Source organism: Boleophthalmus pectinirostris, unplaced genomic scaffold (assembly GCF_026225935.1).
Source record: "Boleophthalmus pectinirostris isolate CB_2022bp ecotype Guang Dong unplaced genomic scaffold, ASM2622593v1 HiC_scaffold_15, whole genome shotgun sequence".
Classification (NCBI taxonomy): domain Eukaryota; kingdom Metazoa; phylum Chordata; class Actinopteri; order Gobiiformes; family Gobiidae; genus Boleophthalmus; species Boleophthalmus pectinirostris.
In genome coordinates this window covers 19110607-19134818 of record NW_026571070.1, presented here as the reverse complement: position 1 = coordinate 19134818, position 24212 = coordinate 19110607, and the positions used below count along the sequence as shown (strand labels likewise).

Below are 24212 nucleotides of genomic sequence, written 5' to 3'. Positions count from 1 at the left end.
TCATTCCATTCAACAATGTGTCCTTATCACAACAACCTGTACTGTCCACGTTACAAAATACTTTCACTGAGTAGCACAAGTAGGTCTACTACACTCTAAATGAGAATTAACTGTAAAACCTCAACAGTAAACTCTAAACACATCTATTCTTCACAGCCTGGGGCAAAGCTTTATTTAATTTGACAGCTCCCAGTCACATTGATTTCATTCAGCATCGCGCACACAAGTTTAAAGACACACAGTACTCATCATTTAGATGCATCAACTGAAGTTTTTTCAAAGTTCATCATAAATCAATTGTTCTTTATGAACAAGCACTTCCACAACCACCTCTGCAGATTTGGCCAGGTTTGTGAGCGTAAACTGTCCTTTTAATGTATCCATCTCTCTTTCTTCTGTGTTTTTGTCACATTTAACTTCACCCAGTTGTATTTTATTTGACAGATCAATCACTTCTGAAATCTTGTCTCCTTTTCCTCTGTGTGGAAGAAGATGATTGAGTTCATCTGGTCCAGACCTGGGGATTTGAATGAAATGCAATGTAACACAGGTAAGTTTAGTGTAGCACAGAAATACTAATAATCTGCAGAAAATATGTATATTTTCCTTACTTTTCTAAACAAGATGAGATTAAAGCTTGTTCCATTTCCAAAGCCAAAACATCCTAAAAATATTGTGTTATAAGTGAGTGAAGTTATTCAACTTATACTTACGTACCGATAAAAGGTACAGTTTAATATTATTTTTTTTTTACATCACTCTTATCCACCTAACCCACCCACCCCAACCTAAAAACTAAAACCACTGACCCAAACACCCATCTGCTCAACCAAACACCCACCCAGGTCGTACAAATAGATGTCATATAATACTAGGGCTGCAAATTAATCAGTCAAATCAGAATCACAATTTGGGTTGCCACTGCCGCAACTATCAAGTCACAAAATGCCCTTTCCAAATAGCAAAACACTGAATTGAAAAATCTGGCTGTACCCATAGTTCAGACTTCAAATGTGTTCTGAAATGCATAGGATTCCTGCACCAGTTTATTAGTTCAGGCCTCAGACTTCTCCAGATGCAAACGCTCTTGTGTGCACCCTGACAGAATCCTACTTTTCAAACATACACTGCAATCGCTTTCACAAAAAGCACTTGCAAGATTGTTAGAAGTGTTTCTAAATAGTTTACCCATGCACGAGCCTCATTGCTGTTTTTGTTTACTCGTGTCTTAAATGAATCCTGCCTTGGACAAATGGGACTGTCCTCTCCATAGTCTCCAGTTTGGTCAGACAGAACATCAAGTCTAAACAACAGTTCGTCCAATACACTTTCAAACTGCTCAAAGTAATAGGTCTGAAAAATAGATATAGAACAGATAATACCAGTTAGTGTTTTACATCCAACCATAGACTGCATAAAAAAGTGGACTAAGGTGTGAAGTCATCCACAGCATTCAGCTCCAGTCAAATGGAGCTCACCAAGGCTGGCAGTTATGGGGCAAATTTAGACCCGAATTCCATATTGCGAATATTTATTTATGGCCAAAATAGCGAAATAAAAACACTAGGATCATGTAGAGCGGGTTAGTACAAACATTTTAAGACCAAAATGAAGAGGCTCACTGCAGCAGTTACAGAGAGAGGGGTGACAATTTTTCATTGTAAAGTGAATTTAAACAGGAAGTGCTCACTGCCTTTTTGGAACGCAGCGACTCGCAGGTTAGCTATGTCCAGTAATATATACAGTCTATGCATCCAACACTCTATCAAATACTAGTATATGCTTAGTTAGTTTTTCTCACCTTTCTCTCTATGTTATGATCTAAGTGTGCTGATCGAGTCCATATTGAAAACAGCTTCTTTTTTATGTACTGAACCAAATCAGTTATAGTGAAAATATTCCTCCTTCTTCTCACACTTTTTGCAGATGAAGACACAACATTTATAACCTATAGGGAAAGCATGTTCAATTAAAACAGTGTAAAATGATTAAAGTTTTATACTTATAATTTCAATATGTAAGTTATCTGTAAAACATACCAGGGTAATCCACATTAGTCTAGTTATAGCAAAAACACCATGATTAAATACAAGTCTTTGGATATGGACCAGTCTTCTCATAGAGGACAATGCAGATACAAAGATGAGACCTGCAATCTGTGACAAAGATTTAAAAATATCTTGACAATGGTATGCTAATACTGTGAAATATGTTTAGTATAGTCACCAAAATCCAGTAGAGGCTGCATTTGGAGTTGGTCTGGGGAGTTGTCTTTTTTACCACAGTTACACACCTCAAGGTTAGCAGGAAAAGTAATGTGCCGCGCAGGTTATGTATAGTCTAAAGATATGGAAAAGACATAATCTAGACAGTATAATTATTACCTTAAAAATTCAATTGGAGAACCTGTCCTATACATGGTCAGTGTTGGGAAGTAACTGAATGCATAAATTATAGTTATTATATACTAATACTATACTCACCCATAATATACTAATATACTAATATTTATTTTGAGAATCTGTATTCCAGTACAGTTACTTCATTTGGTGGTACTCAGAATATAGTTAATTTTCTAAAATCAAAGGAATACATTACTGTATTTGATCATGTAATTTAGGCTTTAAACTGCACATAATCGGTGAGAAAATCAGATAAAATTGCTCTTGTGGTGCATACATGTGTGATTTTTCCCTCTCCAGTAAGTGATAGGAAATGCTTTAAAAATAGTGAAAATATAAAGCTGTTATTAATACTGTGGTGCATCTTTACACTACAATTTAGATGCAACTCCAAGTAAAAGTATTCAAAATACAGTACTATGACTGAACCATGTATCAGAATATGTAACAAAATATATTTTAATGCAGGTATTCAGTATTCTGTAACTATATACATTTTCAAACTATTCTTCCCATCTCTGTACATAGTAAATGTTTTAAATGTATTTGACTTTTCAAACAAATACTGTCTTTGCTGTTCAGTCTCTTCTCACCTGATCCCAAGTGGCTAATTGACTCAAATCAATCTGTGTCTTGCTGTTTTGTCTTTGCAGTAACTCTGCAACTTCACTGACCAGAGTGGAGCGATAAATGCAGTAAAGATAATAGATGATGGCTACTATGAATATACCAACCTGCAAAAGAGATACAATATTGTTTTAGTGAGTCTACATGTTATTTTGCATTAATGGTCCTATAAAATCCCATAAAACTGAATCTTGTGACCTTTCAAAATGTTATAATGATGTTACCTAATCAAAAACATTCATTCACACATATTTGAGTCCAGGTATGTTTGTGATGAGGAAACAACATTTTTACATAGATCAGAAAATAGCATAATACAGGCCCTTTAATACAGTAAAAAAAAAAAACACTTTTATGTGTGACTCACTTCTAACCAGTTACACGGGATCTTGCTGTACATGATCAGTCCTTTCTCACAAAGAGACAAAATGTGATGGCACAAACGCAGGAATAAAATCATCAGAAAAAGTAGCTTGACAAACAAAAATACATTACAAATATTAATAGTTTATATTGAAAAAAGGAAAGAAAATAAAACCACACATACCTTACAAGCCAGAACCACATAGTCCCATTTAGAGCCAGTATCAAACACATGTACAGACTGGACAATGGCTGAGGGCAGGAGGAGCCCAAAAGGCATCTGTTTGATGGTGAGAGTGACACTGGTGAACAGGTTTGGAGCTGGACTGTACAGGATAAAATGAGCCTTCAAGACCATCGTACTATTGCCTATCCAGTGTTCTGATTTTATCTGTTTGAGTTTAGATTCAGCAATGGTCCTGAAAAATATTACACTGTAGGAACTGAATGAATGCATTGTAAATATAGTAAAACAAAAATAGTTCTTACTTTGTGTGTCCCAAAGCAGTTTTAGCTTCGTTTGTTGACATTTTTTGATCATCCAAATTATCAGAGCACATATGAATAAGTAATTTCTTATTTTTCAAACTGATCTCATGACAATTTGGTACCAAAGTTGAATTTAAACCCTGGAATCAATTGTACAGACAGGGAAAATAACATATCAATATAAAGTGATTGCCTACGACGATTACTAGTGACATTTCAGATTGAGAAAATATATTGTAGGTTACTTTGTTCACTAATACCTTATGAAGTGTTGCCTCTGTTTTCCAAAGGACAGGCTCTCCGATTAAGATATGAGAGTTTTGAAATGCAGAAAACTACAAAGAGGTAAAGAAACAAATGAAGGCAAGTACAAAGTGATTAGATTTACAACAATAAACAATATTTGTTATTTTATCAACAGCTACCTTAGATGCAGATGATGTACTTTTGTACAGTGTATCAATGAGACTAGTCTGTGCCCACCTCCACCAGTCATCATATGTTTGGACACTCATTAAACTGTCTTGTCCACTGTAAATTAAAAATGTGTAATTTGGACTATATACTGTTTATATATGTATAGCTCTATGTAAACTGTTTAAATACCTCATGAAATGTTTTTGGACAGCTTTGTTGAGATTGTAATAGTCACTGGAAGAGCTCTCATAGGTCACACACACCATCAAAGAAAGCATTGAGCCAAAAACAAACCAATCCCTAAATTAATAGGAAACCACAAATTGCATTTTACACTTTAACAATGTTTCAAGCATTTGCACAAATTCACACTTACCATATTGTTTCTTGAATAAGCCTGTCTCTTTTTCTGTTACGACGAGAGTTTCTGAGCTCTGTAAAAGTTGGGGGTCGAACAAGACGCAAGAACCGTTGTCTTTGTCGAACCTATTAAACAAAATCACATATTAAAGTGGCACTATGTAACTTTTCGGTTGGAGGTCCGTCACCTTCTTGAGTCTATGGAGATGTCATTGCTCTGTTTGGAATGTCCTACAGTATGACATTAAACTGATCTATCTTACATTTATTCAATTACAGGTGATTTTATTGCTCAAAAATACCTGGAAAAACAGGCATTCTGACTCTGCGAGTAAGGTCGCCTCTTCACAGATATGACCTGTAACTTGGCCTGGTTTGGTCTATGGGATGAGTGAAAGATTTAATGCCATACTGTGAAACATTCCAGACAAAGCAATAACATAACATGGAGAAAGGCTTTTGATGGGCCCTGCACCAGTAAAGATGCACAATGCACCTTAAATTCATTACCTTCAGGAGGGTTGGATATCCTGTTGGATGCAAAGTACAGTTTTCAATGGCTTTGAAAATGCTTTTATGCATGTGGTGAGTTGAAAACTTTAATATAAACGTGCTTTTTCTGTGCCACATCAAAACAGTGACCAGTGCCATTGTGAAAACCTATAGTGTAAAAATAATTTTAAAAAACAACTTCATTATATTTTTGTCAAGCTATTTAACTGTTAAAAGTTTCAATTTACCAGTAGTGGATGAATGAAGAAAATACAAAACAAAAGAGAGAAGAAAAGTGATTGTATCCACATCACTGCCTCTCTGTGGGTAAACCTGGCCCCAAAAAGACATACATGGTTGCAACTGTTGTCATAAAAAATACAAAAATCTCTTAAGTTTTATTTTTTTAATTACACAGTTTTTGACTGTACCTTACTCCAAGGATAGCAGAGGAAATCAGGCAGATTAGGCAAAGCAACAGCCATAGGACCCAAGCCACACAGTAAAACCATTGAGGCATTTTTGGATCTTCTTGGCTACTTTCCTTGGTCTTATAAGTTGCATTTTCTTTCTTTTTCTCATCTCTGGACAAACTTGAATCCTGGGTCTCGTCCTTACCATCAATTACAATTACGTCTTCTTTACTTATAGTCACATTATTTTGGATTTCATCTAAAATTGTATCATCTAGACCCCAACTGGAGACTGAGGAAAGATCTGTATCCTACAAAAGTATATTAAACAGTGGCAAGTTAAATTATTATTATGAAGTAAAATTAACATTAAATACGTGGCTAAATCTGACAAACTTGATATTTCTTTCTCCAGGATTCTTGCAGCCACTGTTGTAGGCTGCCCCATGAGAAGTACAGCTCAGAAATAGTGTTCAGTGAAGGAGCATCTGCACGCAAATGACAAAATAATACAACTATTGTTAAAAATAAAAAATTAAATAATCCCTGTAATTTGATTGTTTAGAAGAAGGGAAAAATATACATGCATTTATAACAAAATGTATGAGACTAAATAATAATTTCAGTAAAAAAGTACCCGCAAATAAACATCTGTGATCTATATATCAAATATTAGCTTCTGAAATAAAATAGCTGTTTCATGTTTTTAACACAAATATATTATAAACTTAAAACTTTACCTTCAGTGTCTTCTGTCTTGGTTTCCCCTGTGCTTTTAGTTGCCAGTCTCATAACTTTGACTTGACTGAGCCGAAATATAAACCATAATAAAGTTGCTGTAGGTAGAACTAAAGCAACACTTAATATCCCTGTTGTGACCGCGTCCATTGATATTTCTTTAACGTCCAGCTCAAAATGCATCTGCAAGAGAGAGATAAACCAATTGTGATGTTACAAATGACTGGTTGCACTTTGGTAGTACACAACACAGTAATAGAATTTATAGAGTGAGACCGTCAGTGTAACCTTGGTAATAACATAGTAATTACTCACGGGATCAAGTCATGGCTGTCATTCTAATTTATTTCGTATATGACAAACTATTACCCTTTTCCAGTATGAAAAATATAAATGAAAGGTCCTATATATTACACAAAATTGACTCTTGTGACTTTGAGACCATGTTAATAATGCTGCTACACCCTCAAAAATATACCTGTGACTAACCCTTTATCTGTCTATCTACATCACCAAAGCTCAAAATACTCTTTTCCACCTTGTGATGTCACGAAGCAATAGTTTTCATTAACAGATACATTTTACATTTAGTTCAGTAGAAACAGGCAATTCCAAGGGTTGAATCGATCCAGATGATTCTAGTCAAAGTGTATGAAGTTTAAAAACATAGTTGTGCACTTGCTGTATTACCACATGACATCAAAAGGTGGAAAAAAGTGTTTTTTGTTTGAGAACAGAAGAGTGTTAAATGTGTGACTGAAACAAAACAAAACAAAACAACCCCAGGTATGTTTGTGATGAAGAAACAACATTATAACATAGAGCACAAAATAGTACAATATGGGCCCTTTAAACATGGTTAGTATTTTCTTCAGTGTGTAAACAGGAGTGGCAGTGGGGCAGTGGGTGAAGTCTCTGCCCAGTAGCCAACGGGCAGCTAGGATAGAAACTTGCAAAGACCCGTGTAAATAATGCACTAACCTTGTAATTTCTTTGTGATATGATAACAGTGCTGACACATGTGTAGCCTAGCCACAATAAAATACACATGCACAGTCTTTGGCATTGTGTGAAAGAGATCAGGTTTGGAGAGGTGTAAACAGAAACCCAGATGTGGAAGTCTGCCATGTAGTCCGACACTTTGAGACACAACATCTGGAAGAACACAGGTGCAAAACTATATCAGATTCACCATGATTTAGTCAAAAATAGAAAATATAATAATAACCACTTTATCTAGGCCTTTGTAAATTGGTGGACAGCATTTAGGATTAAGCTGATTAAAAGATTTAAAGGTCCTATATTACGCAAAATTGACTCTTGTGAGCTTTAAGAAATGTTATAATGCTGTTACCTCATCAAAAATATACCCAGAGTTGTGTTTTGTTTCATTCACACATGTCTTTGTTATTAGTCTGTCTCCATCCTCAAAGCTAAAAATGCTCTGTTCCACTTTGTGATGTCATGAAGGGATAGTTTTCAAGTTTTACCTTTTGTTCAGCACAGATTGGCAATTCCAGGGCTGAAGTTATCCAAATGATTCTACTGAAGGTGTATGGAATTTAAAAACACAGTGAAGCACTTCCTGTATTAGGACATGACATCACAAGGTGGAACAGAGTGTCTCTGAATATGCAGCATTTCTGAGTTAAAAGTGGGTGAATAAAACAAAACTCCTCTCCAGGAAACAACATCATAACATGAATAAAAAATTAGAGCAATATGGGCCCTTTAAAATGTGTTGATCACACAGCGGAGAGATTCACTTGTCACGGAAGCTTTAATACATAAAAAGGGCAGGACAATTAATTATATTTAAAAATATCTAATTAAAAAGTCAAAATCTAATCAAGATCTAAATAAATAAATCTAAGGCATAAAATGTATGCATAGTTGCAAATATTAAATAAAATAAACATGGTACTAGTATAATCTCTTGCCTTTCCAAAGCTCATTTTCTGATTGTAAACTCTCAACATTCTCTCCACTTGTCCGTCGCTCCTGTCCACGGCCAACCAGCACTGACAGTCAAAGAGCCACACACGCCCCTTAACCTGATGATCCCTGTTCAACTGAATACCAGACATAAAAAATTACAAGTGGTTGTTTCTGTGTATCAAAAGGTATTATTAATGCAAAAACTTAAACTAAAGTTACCTCAAACACTTCCAAACTTTTGATGTACCATGTTGGAGTTGGTCCCGAGTTGTCGTGCCAGATGTGAATCCCACACACTGATCCCAAGCTCTTAGTTGTACTGTAAAAATAAATGTAAAAGCTACAAAGAAAACCACCAAATATACCTAGTGAAGTAATTATAAATACACAATGACATATATCCCTGGGTTTTATCTTACGGATAAGATATAATATTACGTTTTGAATAGTTGATGGTCAGCAGTCCCAATCTCTCATAATTCAGAAACTCTTGGTTGGCAAAAGGCAGGGTCCAGAGGATCAACAAAATAACTAGTTGTTATAACCTAATAAAAAGTCTATCATTTTAGTTAAAGGTGTATTGTGTAATTTTTCTGGTGGAGGGTCTGTCAAATGCTTTTCTCCATAAAGTGTTATTGCTTTCTCTGGAATGTTTTACAGTATGGTATTGAACCTTTCTATTTTCATAAAGACCAAACCAGACCAGGTTACAGATATGAAGAGAAGCAACCCCACTCAGAGTCAGAACGCCTGTTTTTCTATGTATTTTTGACCTACAAAACCACCTGTAATAGAATATATGTAAGGTAGAGCTCTTTAATGTCACACTGTGGAACATTCCAGGTAGAGCATTGACATTAAAACAAGCAGGTGACGGACCCTTCACCAGAAAAGTTGCACATTGCACCTAAATTTGACTGGAAACATGCTGTACAGCCCAACAACAACAACTCTACATTATTTATAGTCCTACCTGACAATGAAAGTGTCATGAGAGTTCCTCCTAAATAAAGTGCATCCTGGGACTTGAAGTTCCTTTGTCTGAGTAAAGCCATTTTCTCCACAAAGCACAATGTAAACCTAAAAAGTAAAAAAAAAAATCATTTCATAGCAAAAAAAAGCTAATGTAGGCTAAGCTGTACTATATAGGGCCGCTGCAAATAGATACTGTTTATTATTTCTGGGATATTTTCTAATCAAAAACACATGTATAAGTCTCACTGCCCAACATCTTCTCCACTGTTTGTTAGTCCTTGGGTAATTTTCCAACAAAAAACACATGTCCAGTTCACATGTCATGACCTATCTTTATCCATATAAATACAGACAGCTGCAATGACGACATTGTAGAATTCATTATTTTCTAGAAAGATGGCATTTGTTTCGATTACAGTTTTCTTGCTGCTTTTTCTCAGTGGATCAAGGGCCGAGGAGGGAGAGATGAAAAAAGTCCACATGAAGCAAGAAGTAACTAAAGACAACAGTAAAAGTAACATCACAGTCGATGTTTGGGCTGAGCTGAAAGAGCTGAGAGCCATGGTGATCACGCAAAAGGTTGAACTGACAAACAAGATTCAGATGCTCGAGGAAGAAAAAGCAGGTAATGTGAAGTAAGTAAAATAGATGTATGTCTGTAACAGGGTATGGTTATACAAATATTAACTGATAATATTTGTTATTAAAGCGATGGATGCAAGTTTAAGTGCAACTGAATCTGAAGTTCAACAGCTCAAAAGACAGCTTACAGGCTATAAAACTACATTGTATTATATTATTATTATATATATTATAAATGGATGTGTAGAGGTCAGCTAATGTCTATGTTACTATTCAATTGATGCAGAGACTCCAAAGGTGGAGCTTTCAGTTGGTCTAACAAACGATGGAACCATTGGCCCATTTACATCTCAAGTTGTCCAAAAATTTGGTTTAGTAGTGACTAATTTTGGCCAAGCCTACAACCCAGATAAAGGTACACTATGTAGCACTGTGTTAAGGCCAGACACTACTGCTTTTTTCTATCTTTTCAACATATAAGCTTTCACCTGAAAACAACAATATTCCTGTCTGGTACTTATGGCTGATTTTATGAAAAGATTTGTTGATATCTAATTCTAAGTCCAAATTGATGTTTTAATTAAACAAGAGGCAAATTTAAAAAAAAATTTACTTACGCAGTAAGTTCTGTTTTACTCATACTACTATTTTACTCATAATACTGTAAGGTATCCAAAGTGCAGTGTGTGTCTAACCTAAAATTTTTGGCTAATAATATCTGTTGTCAGTTGAAATTGTTCTAAAATGAGCAATTCATCTTTTGCAGATGTCTTCACAGCACCAGTTCGTGGTGTCTACGACTTCAGATACTCAATATTTAGCCTTTTCAGTGATAGAGATACAGGAGCAATCCTCTACCACAATGATCAGCAGGTGGGCTGGGCTAGGGAGTTCAATGCTCGTCAAGCCAACGCTGCAAATGCATTTGTCCTGGAGAAAGAACAAAAATGTGGCTGTTTGCTGCAGTTGTTCCAATCAGTAGGAGCAAATAGAGGGTGCTCTTGGAAAAAAGGATCAAGACTCAAGACACAACGGATTCCAGGCACTCCAAAACAGTAGAAAAAGTTAACACATCGCATGAGGAAAAATATAATTAAAAGGCCTTTATTTGAATGGCCAAAGCCAACATGTTTCGACCTCAACTGGTCTTCATTTGTCCTGGAGATTGGAAAAGGGGGATGCTGTGTTTTTGATGCTACCTGGAGGTTATACTGTATTTGATAATGGAAGCAACCGTACAACCTTCAGTGGATTTCTTATTTTCCCTCTTTGATTCCAACAGTTACATAGTACCTGAAAATACTGCCAATTATTTATACAATTACCATTCCTTTTGAGAAAATTGGCCAAAAATTTAAGAATAAAAATCCACAATGCTTAATCTTTTATATTTTTGTGGGCTAAAATAATATTAAACATTAAACTTCATAAAATACTATTATAAATTCTAAATTAACTGAAAAAATAGTGTGTTCATTTTTACTTGATAAAACACCAGTTGCCTGACACAAAAACAGGGATGGGACAAACATGTGTGGAATAAATTAACCAAACAAACTGGCAACTCAAAAACCTAGAACTGATATATTATTAATAAACAAATATATTATGGTGATTTAAAATTAGATCTAACAGTGGTATAAACTTCAATGCATTATAGGAACGATAGCACTGCCAATAAACAAGTATGATCAGCACAGAGGATTCAGATGGGAAAAAATCAGGGAACAAATGGATACAGACTAAGGGACTCACTCACCAGAGATATGAGTATGGGTATCACAACTGAAGAGACTTTGTCAGAGTATCTAAGATTTTGGATTATTGTTGTGCACTGGATGTACACAGTATCAAAACTAGAAGAAATCCTGAGCCTTTTACCAGATTTAAAAAGCTCCAGACTGACAGTAGAAGTACATTTCTGCATCTATACATTAATTAAGCTATATTTTTTCTTTATTTGGATTTATTTGAATGATTCAACCATTGTATCATAACAATTCATATACTAAGTTTGTGTATTGTCCATTAGCATTAAATAGTCTACGAGGCAGAGAGAAAGTAGTAGAGAGAGAAACAATCCCAAATACTTTTTGCTAAACACTGTTAATATGTTAAATATTAACTGACATCCTAGAAATGTGGATTATATAAAATAAAATCACCAACTAAAGTTAAATAATTGTTTTTGTGTGCTTATTACATTTACATGAATGATTTAGGTGCTTTGTAGCTGCAACATCTGCACATTAGTCAGAGCGCATTGTATTTTTGCAATTTTATCAATTTCATATATTTTAAACTGTCAGTATCAGTACACATTAAATGTAAAGGGATTTATTATAAAGTATATTTTTCACACACATCACCAGGAACTTTTTTGAGGTTAAAAGAAGGTGAAAAATAAACCAGATGTCCAAATGTTGCAAAGTGAAGATTGTCTGCAATTTCCTTAATGACCAAAAAAAATTCCAAAACACTCAGTGCCATTCATTAGTGCAAATTCACCACTGCCAACATGGCATCCCTGTCAGATTTTGCCATGTTGGTGCAGCAGCTCTTTACAGGGCCAAAACATGAAAACACTGAACCCCTTTACAAACCTTTGCGCTCATCTCTGGTGCAGAGCAGAGGCCGGTGTAGATGGTGACAGCGTAAATGTGCGGCTCACACAGTAAATTATCAGACAAGTAGTGCACTCTTCTCTCCCCAGAGACCACGCCAGCGTTTGAACTCAAAACCAGTGCGCTAATGAACAAAGACATGCCCAACAACAGCGTAATGACCACTGTCCAGTTATAGGGCACACTGATAAAAGATAGAAAGAGAAATAAATACATTAATATAAAACAGTTTGCATGTTGGTGTTTGTAAATTAAGGTTGTAAATAACATTAATTTACCTAAAAAATGCTCCTGTCTCTCCTGTGTCAAGGTTGGTTGGTATCTGCTCTTGTACAACTGTCACTGGATGCAAGTGATGACAGCTAAAGACACATACATTTTTAATTATCCTGTTACATCCCAAAGTCGATAATTTAGTGGCAGAATTTCAGTTAATCCCTTTTATTGTAACTAAAATTGTGAAATAAACAACAAAATATGTATCCTCCTGTAAAATGCAGTAATATTAAAAACTAAAGCTAATCACTTTTAACCTATAAATACTTTTTCAAATGATCCCAGTTTAGTCTCGATGTAGACTTGATTTGGTCCTGTTCTAATCCTAGTTCTAGTTTTTTGGTATTTGTGTAAGTATAAACACACCCTTAGATAAGATAAACTATTTTGGTATGTTATAATATGATCTTGTCAGGCTGGTACAGTGCGTTTTTACTTAAAATCTAATTTACTTCACTTCACAAAAATATATCTCAAAATAGTAGCACTATGGTGTTACCTGCAGTTAACAGCGAAGGACGTGTCATTAGTCTGTGTTTTACAGTTGTCTGTTGTCCACGCCCCTTTCTGAGCATCCCAGGACACACACTGGCTCCTGTCCACTCTCACTCTGTAACTGACCTTTGTATTCCTCCATCTGTGAGGCCTCTCAAAATCAGCATTCAGGAGGGCAAGGTATCCAATGCCACCAGCTTAACACGGTAAATATTGTTGAGATCATGTCAAATAAAGGTTGATTAAAAAAATTATTCTCACCATTGAGGTAGGATGAAGGCAGTGTCATGCGAATTACACTTCTTTCCCAGTGGTGCGTCGAGTGCAAATGGTATTCACTTGGCGTCGGCTTGGCAAACATCCTTTCAAATCAAATATTTTGAAATTAAACAATGGTTGAGTAATTTTTGCTTTTTTCTTGCAGTTTTGGTATAGTAGTATAGCACCACCTTTCTGTATATCAGTAATTATCACTTTTGACTGAATATATAACAATTCCAGTCTCACTAAATTATATACCCACGTACACTAAATCTAGTATCGAAAATAGATAACGTATCATTTGAAATATTAATACTGAGAAAAATCAAGGACAAAATTGGACTTTTCCTGGATATTTTTAAAAATGTTTTTGGTCTATATCTAAAATATTCTGTGTTAAAAATTACATTCCATTGTTTAAAATTTATCATGTGGTATCAAAATCAGTATTGAGTATTTTCCTTTCTATCAAAAAATAATTTTAGTATTTTTACAACACCAGTTACAAAATAGGCCAGTGCTAAATAAGAATCATTAAAGCTTAACCATTTTGAGTTTCTGTGTGTTTATTAATTTTTATAGTGAAACTATTGTATTTACCTAAAAAGTAGCACAACTGGAAACACCCTGGTGGCTGGTGGAATGAACTGAACACAAAGCTGGATAGCATGCTGCAAGTGCTCATGGGAAATATTAAAGCTGTGGTAGTTTATCTCGTTGTGTTGGAGAATGTATTCAGCCATGGCAGTTTGCTGAAAAAAAATTATATTATGTAACTTTTTATGATTTTAATAGTTCTATTTTTTTCATTTTTCATAAGAGACATACTTTTTCTGGTGGTTGTGCTTCTACTTGAAAAGGCTCAGCAAAGAAATTAATTGGGATTTTCCTTCTTGTTTTACATCTGAACAAACTTAGTTCAACCACTGGTCCTCTCAGCTAAAAAAAAATATTGCAGCAATGAATATAAATAATTTTAACTTTGAACTATGTCAGAAATGTAAGTAATAGGGATGTAACGATATCCAAATCTCTCAGTACGATATTATTACGATATGCATCTCACGGTACGATACTTATTGTGATATTTTAGAGAGGCTGATATAATTGTAGATAGGACGCTTTTTTGCTTTTAAAATACCCTGAAGATTTTGGTGTGCATTATTACTGTCATAATCCCAAGAATTCAAGTAAAAACATATAACTTCATGTTGTCTGTGCTGAACTGAATCATGGGATATGTAGTTCCCGAAGTTTATTAGCTAGTACTACTATAAAACAATGCATTTAAGCAAAGAAACTTGAAATTCAATATACTGTAACACTCCACGGTATTATTGTGAGATTTTTGATGATATATCACAATATTTCAGTTATTGTTACATCCCTATTAAGTAACAGACTAAGCCATGCAAAAACAACCACTTTTTACTATGCAGTTATAATCACACATGCCTCACACATTCAAGTTAAAGGTGCATCGTTCATCTTTTCTGGTGGAGAGCCCGTCACCTGCTTGTTTTACGGAGATGCTATTTCTTTGCCTGGAATGTTCCATGGCATGACATTAAACACATCTATCTCGCATTTATTAATTTCACTTCGTAGAAACCGTCTGACCTCACAGTGTTCACAGTGTGAACTCGTTCGCTCAACAGTAGACAGGTACTTTTATCATTTAACCAATCACTGCTATTTGGTAGTCACATACGTAATGCGTTGCTAACGGGGCTAACTGGTATATTAAGCTTTTCCCAAATCCTGTAGGAAGAACAGCAATAACGTCTTTCCCCTTGATGAAATTCACCAAACATTCTCTTTATTCCGGCTTTATATCCTCGATCTCGGGAATCGTTGACAACACTGAATATATGCCTCTTCGCTGATTGGCTGGTGCCCAAACTTGCACTTCCGGGGTTTTTGCGAACCGTCTAGTCTATTTTGATTCCTGACCTAGTCACTGAAGACAAATGAAATTGAGTGTAGGCACTAGGTGGCGCCAGCCTCGCTAACCGATAACATCTGCATGAAGACAAACAGGTGGCAGACCCTCCACTAGAAAGGTTACGCAGTGCACCTCTGTTCTTACCTTTCCAGGATAGTTAGCCCAAAAATAAGGGTTTTGGTTGAGTTCGGTCACTACACTGATCACACATGTGTCAAGATGATGGACAAAAGATTGGGGCAGGTAAAAAACACTAAAACCACTACTAACTGTAGTCCTTTGAATTTGGTATGTGGAGTATACAGACACAGAGCCCGCACTCAATTTGAACTCTTCCATTTGGTGTAGCAAGACAAATCTCTGAAAAAAAGCAAATTATATTACGACTGATATAATGACAAGGTATTTAAAATAGTTTAGTTTAAGTAGTAATAGTATTTCTCACCAGTGTTATTAATGAGACTGCTCGTAGAATACTGTCTACAAGATGCTTTGCCAAACTGAGTCCATTCAGTGAACCAGTGGTGTGTGTTAAGCAACTGTATATTGTAGATATTGCATTATTGCCTGCTAAATTGTAAAGGGATAGCTCAAATTCTGTTGCAATGTTAGTAATATCCTTTTGATAGTCATAGCCAGTAACAGTATTCAGGTTGTGTGCATGTAAAGAGATCATATTGTTCAAAGTCTTCAGGTCCACAAACTGTTTATTTGTGATTAAGTGCATGAGGCTCGTAACTTTACTTATAGTTGCTAATGACACCTAAAAACAGTCAATCAGAATTCTTTAAATAAAAAAAAAAACATTTAAAAACATATGAAATCTTTAAAAGTTGCAATGTACTTACTTGGTATGTTTTTTGCAAAAGGTTCTTCAGTATATGAATGGTACCTAGCACGGAAAACTAAAATAGGACATGTGATGTAATCGTTATATACCACAATAGCTTAGCACAGGATATCAGTATTTAGTAATAAAATAATACCTGATCAATAGCTTCGATGTCACACACAATGCAAACAAGTGCGTTACGTAAAAACACCAGGGACTGCATGTTGACCCCAGGCTCCATGCTCAGTCTGTTCAAGATATCTGTGACTATTCGGATATAGTTTAGGGTCTCTCTGCTGTTTCCAAGACGACTGGAGAGGTTTCGTAATGCTATTTGTGAACTATGGAGAGAAAAGAATGGAAAAATACAAACTGCAACAATTTAAGATTAAGATTTACAACAACAAAAGTCAGAGGTGGGGACTTGTGAGTCGTGACTTGGACTCGAGTCAGACTTGAGTCGCTCTTGTTAGGACTTGAGACTTGACTCGATAAAATGGACTTGATAAAAAAGACTTGGGACTTGACTTGGACTTGAAGGTCAGTGACTTGGGACTTGACTCAGATGTGAGGCCTGTGATGTGAGAAAACCTGAGAAGCACTTTGAAATCTGAATTCTTTCTATTCTGACAGTAATGATTCACACCAAGATCTTGTCAAGACATTAAAAATCACTAAATTAATTTCTACAACTCTTACACTCTTCTACAATACTATGATTTTTTAAGTACAATTTATCTTAAAAGTCATGTAAATTGCAAAAATCTAGTACTTTGGTTTAAAGACTTGAAATTACTTGAAGCTCAAAGCAGACAACTTGGACTTGGATTTAGGGGCCAGTGATTCGAGACTTGACTTGGACTTGAGGTTAAAGACTTGAGACTTACTTGAGACTTGCAAAACAAAGACTTGGTCCCACCGCTGACGCAAGTAGCACTCTACATAGGTTTATGTTTCGTGCCTCATTTTCTTAACTATTTATGCACTTTTCCTGTATGCTCTGTTTCAAGTTGTAAATTCTGCACTGATTTAAAAAAAATTTTGAATAGATTTTTTCCCAATGTTATGTTTAATGTTTTCTTACAGCTCCAATACTGGATCACCGGCTGAGTAGGTGTCTCTTGTAAACTGTGGCTGGACTGTGACAGAGACGGGACAGGGGCCGGTGGTGCCTCCATCAATGCTGCTCCTGATCTCTATAGAAACGGTAACTATGGAAACACAAAACACATAACATTTAAGTCTGTGCATTTAAACTCACCTGTATGAAAGTGTTACCTTTATAATCATTGTTTGGATCTCCAACGGGAAGACTGAAATAGTGCTCGAAGTCTGTGCCTTGATATAAAGTTTGTGGAGGTTTGTTTCCAACACTGTAGCTGTATTTGTAAAATAAGTCCTATAGAACACACACATGCAATAGTAACACTCAAAATGCTTTACAAAGATGTGGCAACAGGAAGGAAAAAACAGGAAGGAATGAAACAAAAAATGGACAGTAGGAAAGTTCATGCAGCATAAGTTTAACAATATTAATTTTTTGGTTAGGGATGCACCGATATGATACTGGTATGTGACGCTGATATTGAAACATTTGATGGATCAGATATCGGCCCCATGATAACGCTTCAAATGATGTCTCATTTTGGTTAATAAATTGGTGTAATAAGACAATTTACTGGCCAATGTCCATCGCAAACACCTCGTAACATTGAATTTGTATTTTTTCAAAACTGTTCTATAGTTATTTGAATGATAAATAACATACAAAATACATTTGGATCATATTTTACCATACACTGTTTTTTGTTTAAAGGACATAAATGCTGTTTTCAATCTCTGTCTTGTATCAGTTGATCAACAGATACTTAAAGCCAGTTTCGACATCGGTTTTGGAACAGAAAAAGAATTGGTGCATTCCTGCTTTTGGTTACTCTGTGCACATAAGACGGTAAAAACAGAAGTACCTCTTTCCCTGATGAACAGAAAATGCTGAAGACAGTGAGTAGCTCCACTCCTGTTAGTGGTTGCACTTGACACGTCATTCCTTTGGGAGCTGGTTTGGTTTGAAAGAAGAACTGTGTACGCCCCAAAAACAGCTTTTGGGAATCTAAATTTAAAAATGTTATAATACAATTTTAATTTTGGATTTTGTTTATAGTATTACTTTTGTGACTTGCCGTGAGCTGCTATGACTTCCAACATGTATCTGCTCCCAGGCTGCAGACTAAATGGTTTAAAATTGAGTTCAGATGAGGAAATTCCTGCACAAAACAGAAAAAGAATGTCAAATATATTACATTTTGCATAGTTTTTCATTTTTCATGCATTAGTAAATTTATATGTATTTGCCTGTAGAAGTGTAGGACTCAAAGATCCATTGCGGCACAGGGTCACGGGGCAGATCCAGTAGAGTGCGCTCTTGCACCACAACACTAGGCCTCACATCCACCAGATTACTGCCCTCCTCTCTATGTGATTCTGGGTCAAACTCCAACTCCTCCCCCAGACTGAAGCTCTCACCATCCTCAACTGGAAATATCAAAGGTAAGTGTGGTTAATCATAGACATATGCCAATAATATTTGTTATTATTTGTTAAACTAAAAGGCAGCATCTGGTCTATTTTTATCTGGCTTGCTCTTACTTTTAAATTACAGAAATAGTATATTTTTAACTTGATGATCTTGTGGCACTATTTTTTCATTTCTTTAATAAATATATGTTTAATTAAAACATTCTAAAACCTTCTGCTTCGTAAATGGTTGAGACTTTACAGCATAATTGTGACTTAAACCATTTGCTTAATCACATAATAGTATTGAAATATTAATTGTAGAGCTGCTTTTCCAATATACATCAATGTCTTTTAGTTTGTATGACACACACAGCCTGTACCTGTGGTTCTTCCTGGTGATATATCAGACTCTCCCTCCTCTGCGTTGAGGAAAGAATCATACTGTGGGTCTATGAATAGAAAATGGTTTGTAAATATTAAGACTCTACACAGTAGTTTTTTTTAAACATAAAAAACATAAAGCAAATTTTTACCAATATCAAAAGGAAAAATCCAGTCAGAAGATGATTCAGTTAAATCCATGATTTCTTGAACATGTCCACGGTATTCAGGGGCGATAGGTGAGGAGTCAAATGTGTCTAATTCTTGTACAGTATAAAGTAAGTCCTCTCCTGGACATAAAACAAATGATCAATTAAAAAATCCAAAAAAAAGCACATGATTTTTTTTTTTTTATCGTAGTTTGCACTGTATTTTTTTAAGTTATACCTGAACTTGTCATTGTAAAGTCTATTGTAGAATCAGGCCTGGGGTTCAAAACACCTGTGTAGATCAAAAGGGATCAAATGTTGAATCCTTATTGTAATTATAATTATATTAAGATAACAGTTATTTGTTTCAGTAGTTCACTATAAATATGTCATTGTTTACTTCTCCATTGTCTCTGAAAAGGAGAAGTCTCTGTGGGTGTGTCCTTTATAGCTGATGGAGCACTGAAATCCACTGTGTGGCAAAATGGAACTAATGAAAGAAAAATACATAGATTATCTTAAAAAGCTTTTACAAAATGTAATAATTACTTATTTGTTAAAATGTGCTTACCTTTGTTGATAGGTCTGGAAGAAGCATTGACCTGGTACAGACTCCACGAATAATTAATGACTGTGGAAGGGATTTTACATTGTTCACAAAAAGCCTGGACAGGAAATGGCTGATCCCAGTTCACTTTGTTGTTTTGATATTGAGGGCATTCAATGGACACTTTCCTACATCAAAATGTAATGTAAAACAAATATTAGTGTTTATGATTTGTATTTCATTTAGTTAAAGCATCATTTCTCCAGTTTAAAAGGCATGAAATTCATAAGTGCATTTTTCTTACCCTTGTATGTCTGTTTTGACAGTGAGGAAGATCTCAGATGAAGCTGATCGTCCAGCACTTTCTATGGTGAGTGTGAATTGAAACTGATCAAAGTTTTGTTTAAGAAAAGATGAAGGAAAAGCTATCACAGCAGAGGACATGGGAACTTCACGATCAAAGCAGGAGCTGGGGATGGTACTGACTGGTTTACAAATCCAGCTAAATCTGTAAAACAAAAAGAGTCATCTGTGTATCTGTAAAATTCAGCATTCTTTGAACTCATGCGCCTCTACATAATTATTCAGTTGACTTTTATGCTATAGCTTTCACGTAGACAGCTATACAGACAGACAAGTTTCACACTACTACTACTACTACTACTAAAAATAATAATAATAATGTGCTCAACCTCGTTTTTGCATGTTCTACTAATAATGAACAGTCATATTATTTTCAGTTAATTATTTGTACCTCGCTTTGTTGTGGGGAAAGTCTGGATCATGTGATTTTGTCCCATCCAGTGTGACCACAGTCATGTTTTTCTTGTTAATAAAAACATTGGTACCTCCTCGAATCATCACAACAGGAGCAGTCTCTACCACTTTCAGTCTTACACTATAGTTGCTGTACACCACACTGCCAACAACTTGAACCTATTAAAAAAAACTGTATTATTATTTCACTGATTAAATCCACATACAAAAATGATTTACGCAGATTTACACAACACTTACCTTAGCAATTGCAGTGTATGTGTCATAATGTAGAAAATGACTTGGGAATACCAGGGTCTGCCTATGTGTCTCTATATGAGGTAAAGAAATAGCTTGTTTTGTAGAGTTGTACAGTGTCCAGCTGTACTGAATTCCTCTTGAAAATAAAATGTCACAATTAAATTCAGACTCATAAGTCACTCCAAGGTGGATGGGTTCATATCTGGGAACCTGGAAGAAATTTGAGAAAGAATTAATTTCATTTTACAAAACTAGCTCTGACACTGTAACTGTGCAAAAAAAAAAAAAAATCAATGAAATTACATATTAAAAAACATAATTCGAAAATAATCTAACTTTTATGTTATTGTTTTGTATTTGCATTTTTCTGTTTTATTGGGGCAGAAATTGGCCATGCATCAAACTGACACATTTTTCTTTCAAATAAATTCCAAATTGTTTTACAAAGACTCACTATTACACTTATATATATTAACATTTCACATTATGTCAAGTTGTTGTGATTTCTAATAATTATACTTAATTACACAGACTTTTATCGTGAGTGGCCCCATGTTTTTTACAGGCGGAGGCTGGCAGGGTTTGTCCACTACAAAGATGTGACTTCTCAGAGAGGCGTAGCTGACCAGGTTAAAAACTGTCACTTCTATCACAAACTCTCCCAACCTGCATCAAGAAAGAACAATGCCTTTAGATAATGAATTATTGGAAGCACTAGCGCTAACCACATGTTAAATTATTAGTAAATGAACTAGCACACAAATTGGGAAATAAATATATAGACTGCGTTTTTACTGTAAAGGTTGTGTAGCATGAGCAGTAAGTAAAACTACAATACTTATGTACATTTTACTTTTACTTCACTACATTTGAGAGCCTTTATCTGTACTTTCTACTCTACATTCTATGTCAAGACTGAAAAGTAGAAAGTACTTTTCTTTATGGTTTGAGACCTGCTGAAATGGCTGAGACTTATTTTTAGTACATTTCGTTTGAGTTAACATCCCAACTTTGAGTAAACCAAATACGCAAAAAGAAAGCAAGAAAAAAAAGTAAAAGTACATTTTAAACAGGTACTTCAATAGTTTTAGTAGATTTTTTCATTTGATACTTATTTTTACTTGAGTAATCTTGTGCCCCTGTATCTGTACTTTTACTTGAGTAACAAAATTGAGTAGGCTCCTTGATCAACTACTGTGTATGAATGAACTGACTTTGTTTCCATTACCTACAGTCCACATTATATGGTTTGTTTTTCATTGAATCTATACTCACTGAACTTCTTATATTTAATTAATAGCATTCCCTTTGTAATTGAATAGAGTGATTTAACATACCTCTGAAAGACATGTTGCTCTGTGCTGTGTCCAAGTTTAGATGAGCCCTCTCCAAATGTCCATAAGAAATCGAGATCTGTCCCAGTATTTACTCTGCAGCTAAATACTACAGTGTGATACTGCAGCACAGAGGCCTGGTGGATAAGTCGATTTAGTTTTACTGCTCTTTGGATTATAATGGGAAAAGGCTTCGAGGTGGTGGACAGCCGAGGAGTTACCATGACAACTGTAACATTATACCTAAAAATAATATGAATATTATTTTTGAAATTATTTGTGCATTTATCTAAGTGTATTTCATTTCCTCATACCTTCCTGGGTTGCGGTATCTTTTAGTAATGGCGTTGTCTATATTTCGTGCAGAAGTTGAGTCTCCAAATTGCCATAGAAACTCCATAGAGTCCTGTGCATTTGTCCGTGCTAAGAAATGGACTTCGGTGTTGGTTGGATAGGCTTGATTTGCAGCATAAACCTCAACTACTGGAAAACAGGCACGTTTATAATAACTTAATTGTGTAGCTCAAATAAATATTATCAAAGTTTATGCAGGCCAAGGCTAAATTACTAAACTTGGACCATTATTCTGAATGAAAAATCCTGTCTTACAACTGAAAAAATATATTTAGACTAGAATTCTTAAAATCAAAACAATGATTAGGAAAACTGTAAATGAAAAACAGATTTTGCATTACCCAACCTGCCTGAATATTACACAACAGTACGTTTCCTTACCATTGCTATTATGAATTAAGTCTCTCTTCTCCTTTGCATTCTTCTCCTTTGTCCTTTTTACGTGCACAGTGTTGTTCTGAGTAGACACACAATTTTCAGATGAGACTGTCAAATCTAAGTCTTTTCCTATGCTGTAAGTGCAGGGCAATTTTCATTTTACTGTATCATTTTATGAGACAAGATCAGATCTACATTTATGTCCTGTATAAAAAGATGTGTGTAAATATGAATAATTATTTGATTTAAGGCCTTTTAACTGATTTCCCAAGTTTGGTAAGACAAAACATTTAATAACAATTTTGCACTGTCTGATGCTAATTTATACTGAATCCAGAAACATAGGGATTAAAGATGAAACTTGTCACATGTGGATGCTAACTTAAAATTTTCAAATACATATAAATAACAATATAAAACTTGAGAATAGAAGTAGGAAACATAGAGAAACATTACAGAAGTTGGAGGTGTGAAAGAATTGAATGGGGTTTCTTAACTTTACAATGAGTGTTGAAGTAGTGGACCTTGTAATCGGTGGTGAAACTGACACAGTAAATCTGAAGCTAGCAGCTGGTGTGGTTTTAAATGTGTGATTGGAATTGTTAACGTCACTGAAACTGAGAATTCAATGGGCTTTAAAGTTAAAACTGAAACTGCAGTCAGACATGGCTGTATGGCTAATGATGTGTTGTTATAATGAAAACTGATTTAAGATCTCAGTGCATTTTAGACATATTTTATTTATAGGTTGATACACCTGACAAACATTCACAATTTTCCTGTATCAATGTAAAAAGATGGTTAGTTATATTGTCTGTATTTTTTTTTTTCTTTATAAAAATAGAAAAGTGTCAGTTTAGTTGTTACCTGCATGTTGATGCATATTGACTTGGGGCAGCACGTCTCCTCTCGTTGTGTGAGGCACCAGGTACAGTCTCCAGGAGATTCACTGTCCACTCCACCACTGCAAGCAGCAGCTCCAATTAGCCAAACGTCCATCAGACCTTCTGTTGTTCGTGTCAAAACTGAGACATTATAGGTAGCAGTGAACATGGAGATAATATTGAATGCAATGACTCCTGAAAACAAATAAGAAAAAGGTTTATTCAATTATGTTTATGTAATAGAATTTATTATACGTAATTCATTATAATTTGATATGTGTGACTTACTGATTTCATATGTTCCTGGAGAACCTAAACTCCAATTGGATGAAACATTAAAGGAGCCTTGATCCAGAATGTTGACATGGAATGAACTTTGACCTTTGGGGGTCATACCCAGGAATTCCACAGTGACATCAGAG

At 35.2% G+C, this 24212-nt stretch overlaps 1 protein-coding gene across 1 annotated transcript; it reads right to left on the bottom strand.

The window, feature by feature from the left end:
* Nucleotides 1-144: 144 nt before the first annotated feature.
* Nucleotides 145-24212, bottom strand: LOC110160868 (polycystic kidney disease 1 like 1). Its single transcript, XM_055151266.1, has 53 exons — nucleotides 24079-24212; nucleotides 23774-23985; nucleotides 22910-22985; nucleotides 22489-22657; nucleotides 22178-22417; nucleotides 21374-21506; nucleotides 20841-21050; nucleotides 20578-20759; nucleotides 20128-20331; nucleotides 19848-20011; nucleotides 19677-19766; nucleotides 19515-19568; nucleotides 19280-19417; nucleotides 19127-19195; nucleotides 18582-18761; nucleotides 18410-18493; nucleotides 18197-18339; nucleotides 17508-17628; nucleotides 17314-17440; nucleotides 16384-16570; nucleotides 16246-16302; nucleotides 15843-16160; nucleotides 15542-15757; nucleotides 14281-14391; nucleotides 14053-14204; nucleotides 13453-13553; nucleotides 13196-13388; nucleotides 12699-12782; nucleotides 12400-12604; nucleotides 9213-9319; nucleotides 8459-8558; nucleotides 8242-8355; nucleotides 7283-7456; nucleotides 6304-6484; nucleotides 5960-6051; nucleotides 5582-5874; nucleotides 5399-5483; nucleotides 5169-5318; nucleotides 4961-5038; nucleotides 4675-4784; nucleotides 4488-4598; nucleotides 4307-4412; nucleotides 4142-4216; nucleotides 3882-4021; nucleotides 3577-3811; nucleotides 3397-3501; nucleotides 2996-3136; nucleotides 2227-2340; nucleotides 2040-2156; nucleotides 1802-1948; nucleotides 1189-1353; nucleotides 612-664; nucleotides 145-517 (listed from the first exon to the last, which is right to left on the bottom strand). Exons 1-53 carry the CDS (start codon nucleotides 24182-24184, stop codon nucleotides 277-279), a joined length of 7560 nt encoding a protein of 2519 aa, XP_055007241.1. The 5' UTR covers nucleotides 24185-24212; the 3' UTR covers nucleotides 145-276.

What these genes read in the sequence shown, in the direction of transcription:
- LOC110160868 (XM_055151266.1), bottom strand. Translation starts at nt 24,184, where the DNA reads ATGACCCCCAAAGGTCAAAGTTCATTCCATGTCAACATTCTGGATCAA. An exon ending in CATGACACTTTCATTGTCAG is followed by an intron (nt 8,559 to 9,212) that starts GTAGGACTATAA and finishes TTATTTTTACAG; the next exon opens with TACAACTAAGAGCTTGGGAT. An exon ending in CAGAGGCAACACTTCATAAG is followed by an intron (nt 4,022 to 4,141) that starts GTATTAGTGAAC and finishes AATTGATTCCAG; the next exon opens with GGTTTAAATTCAACTTTGGT.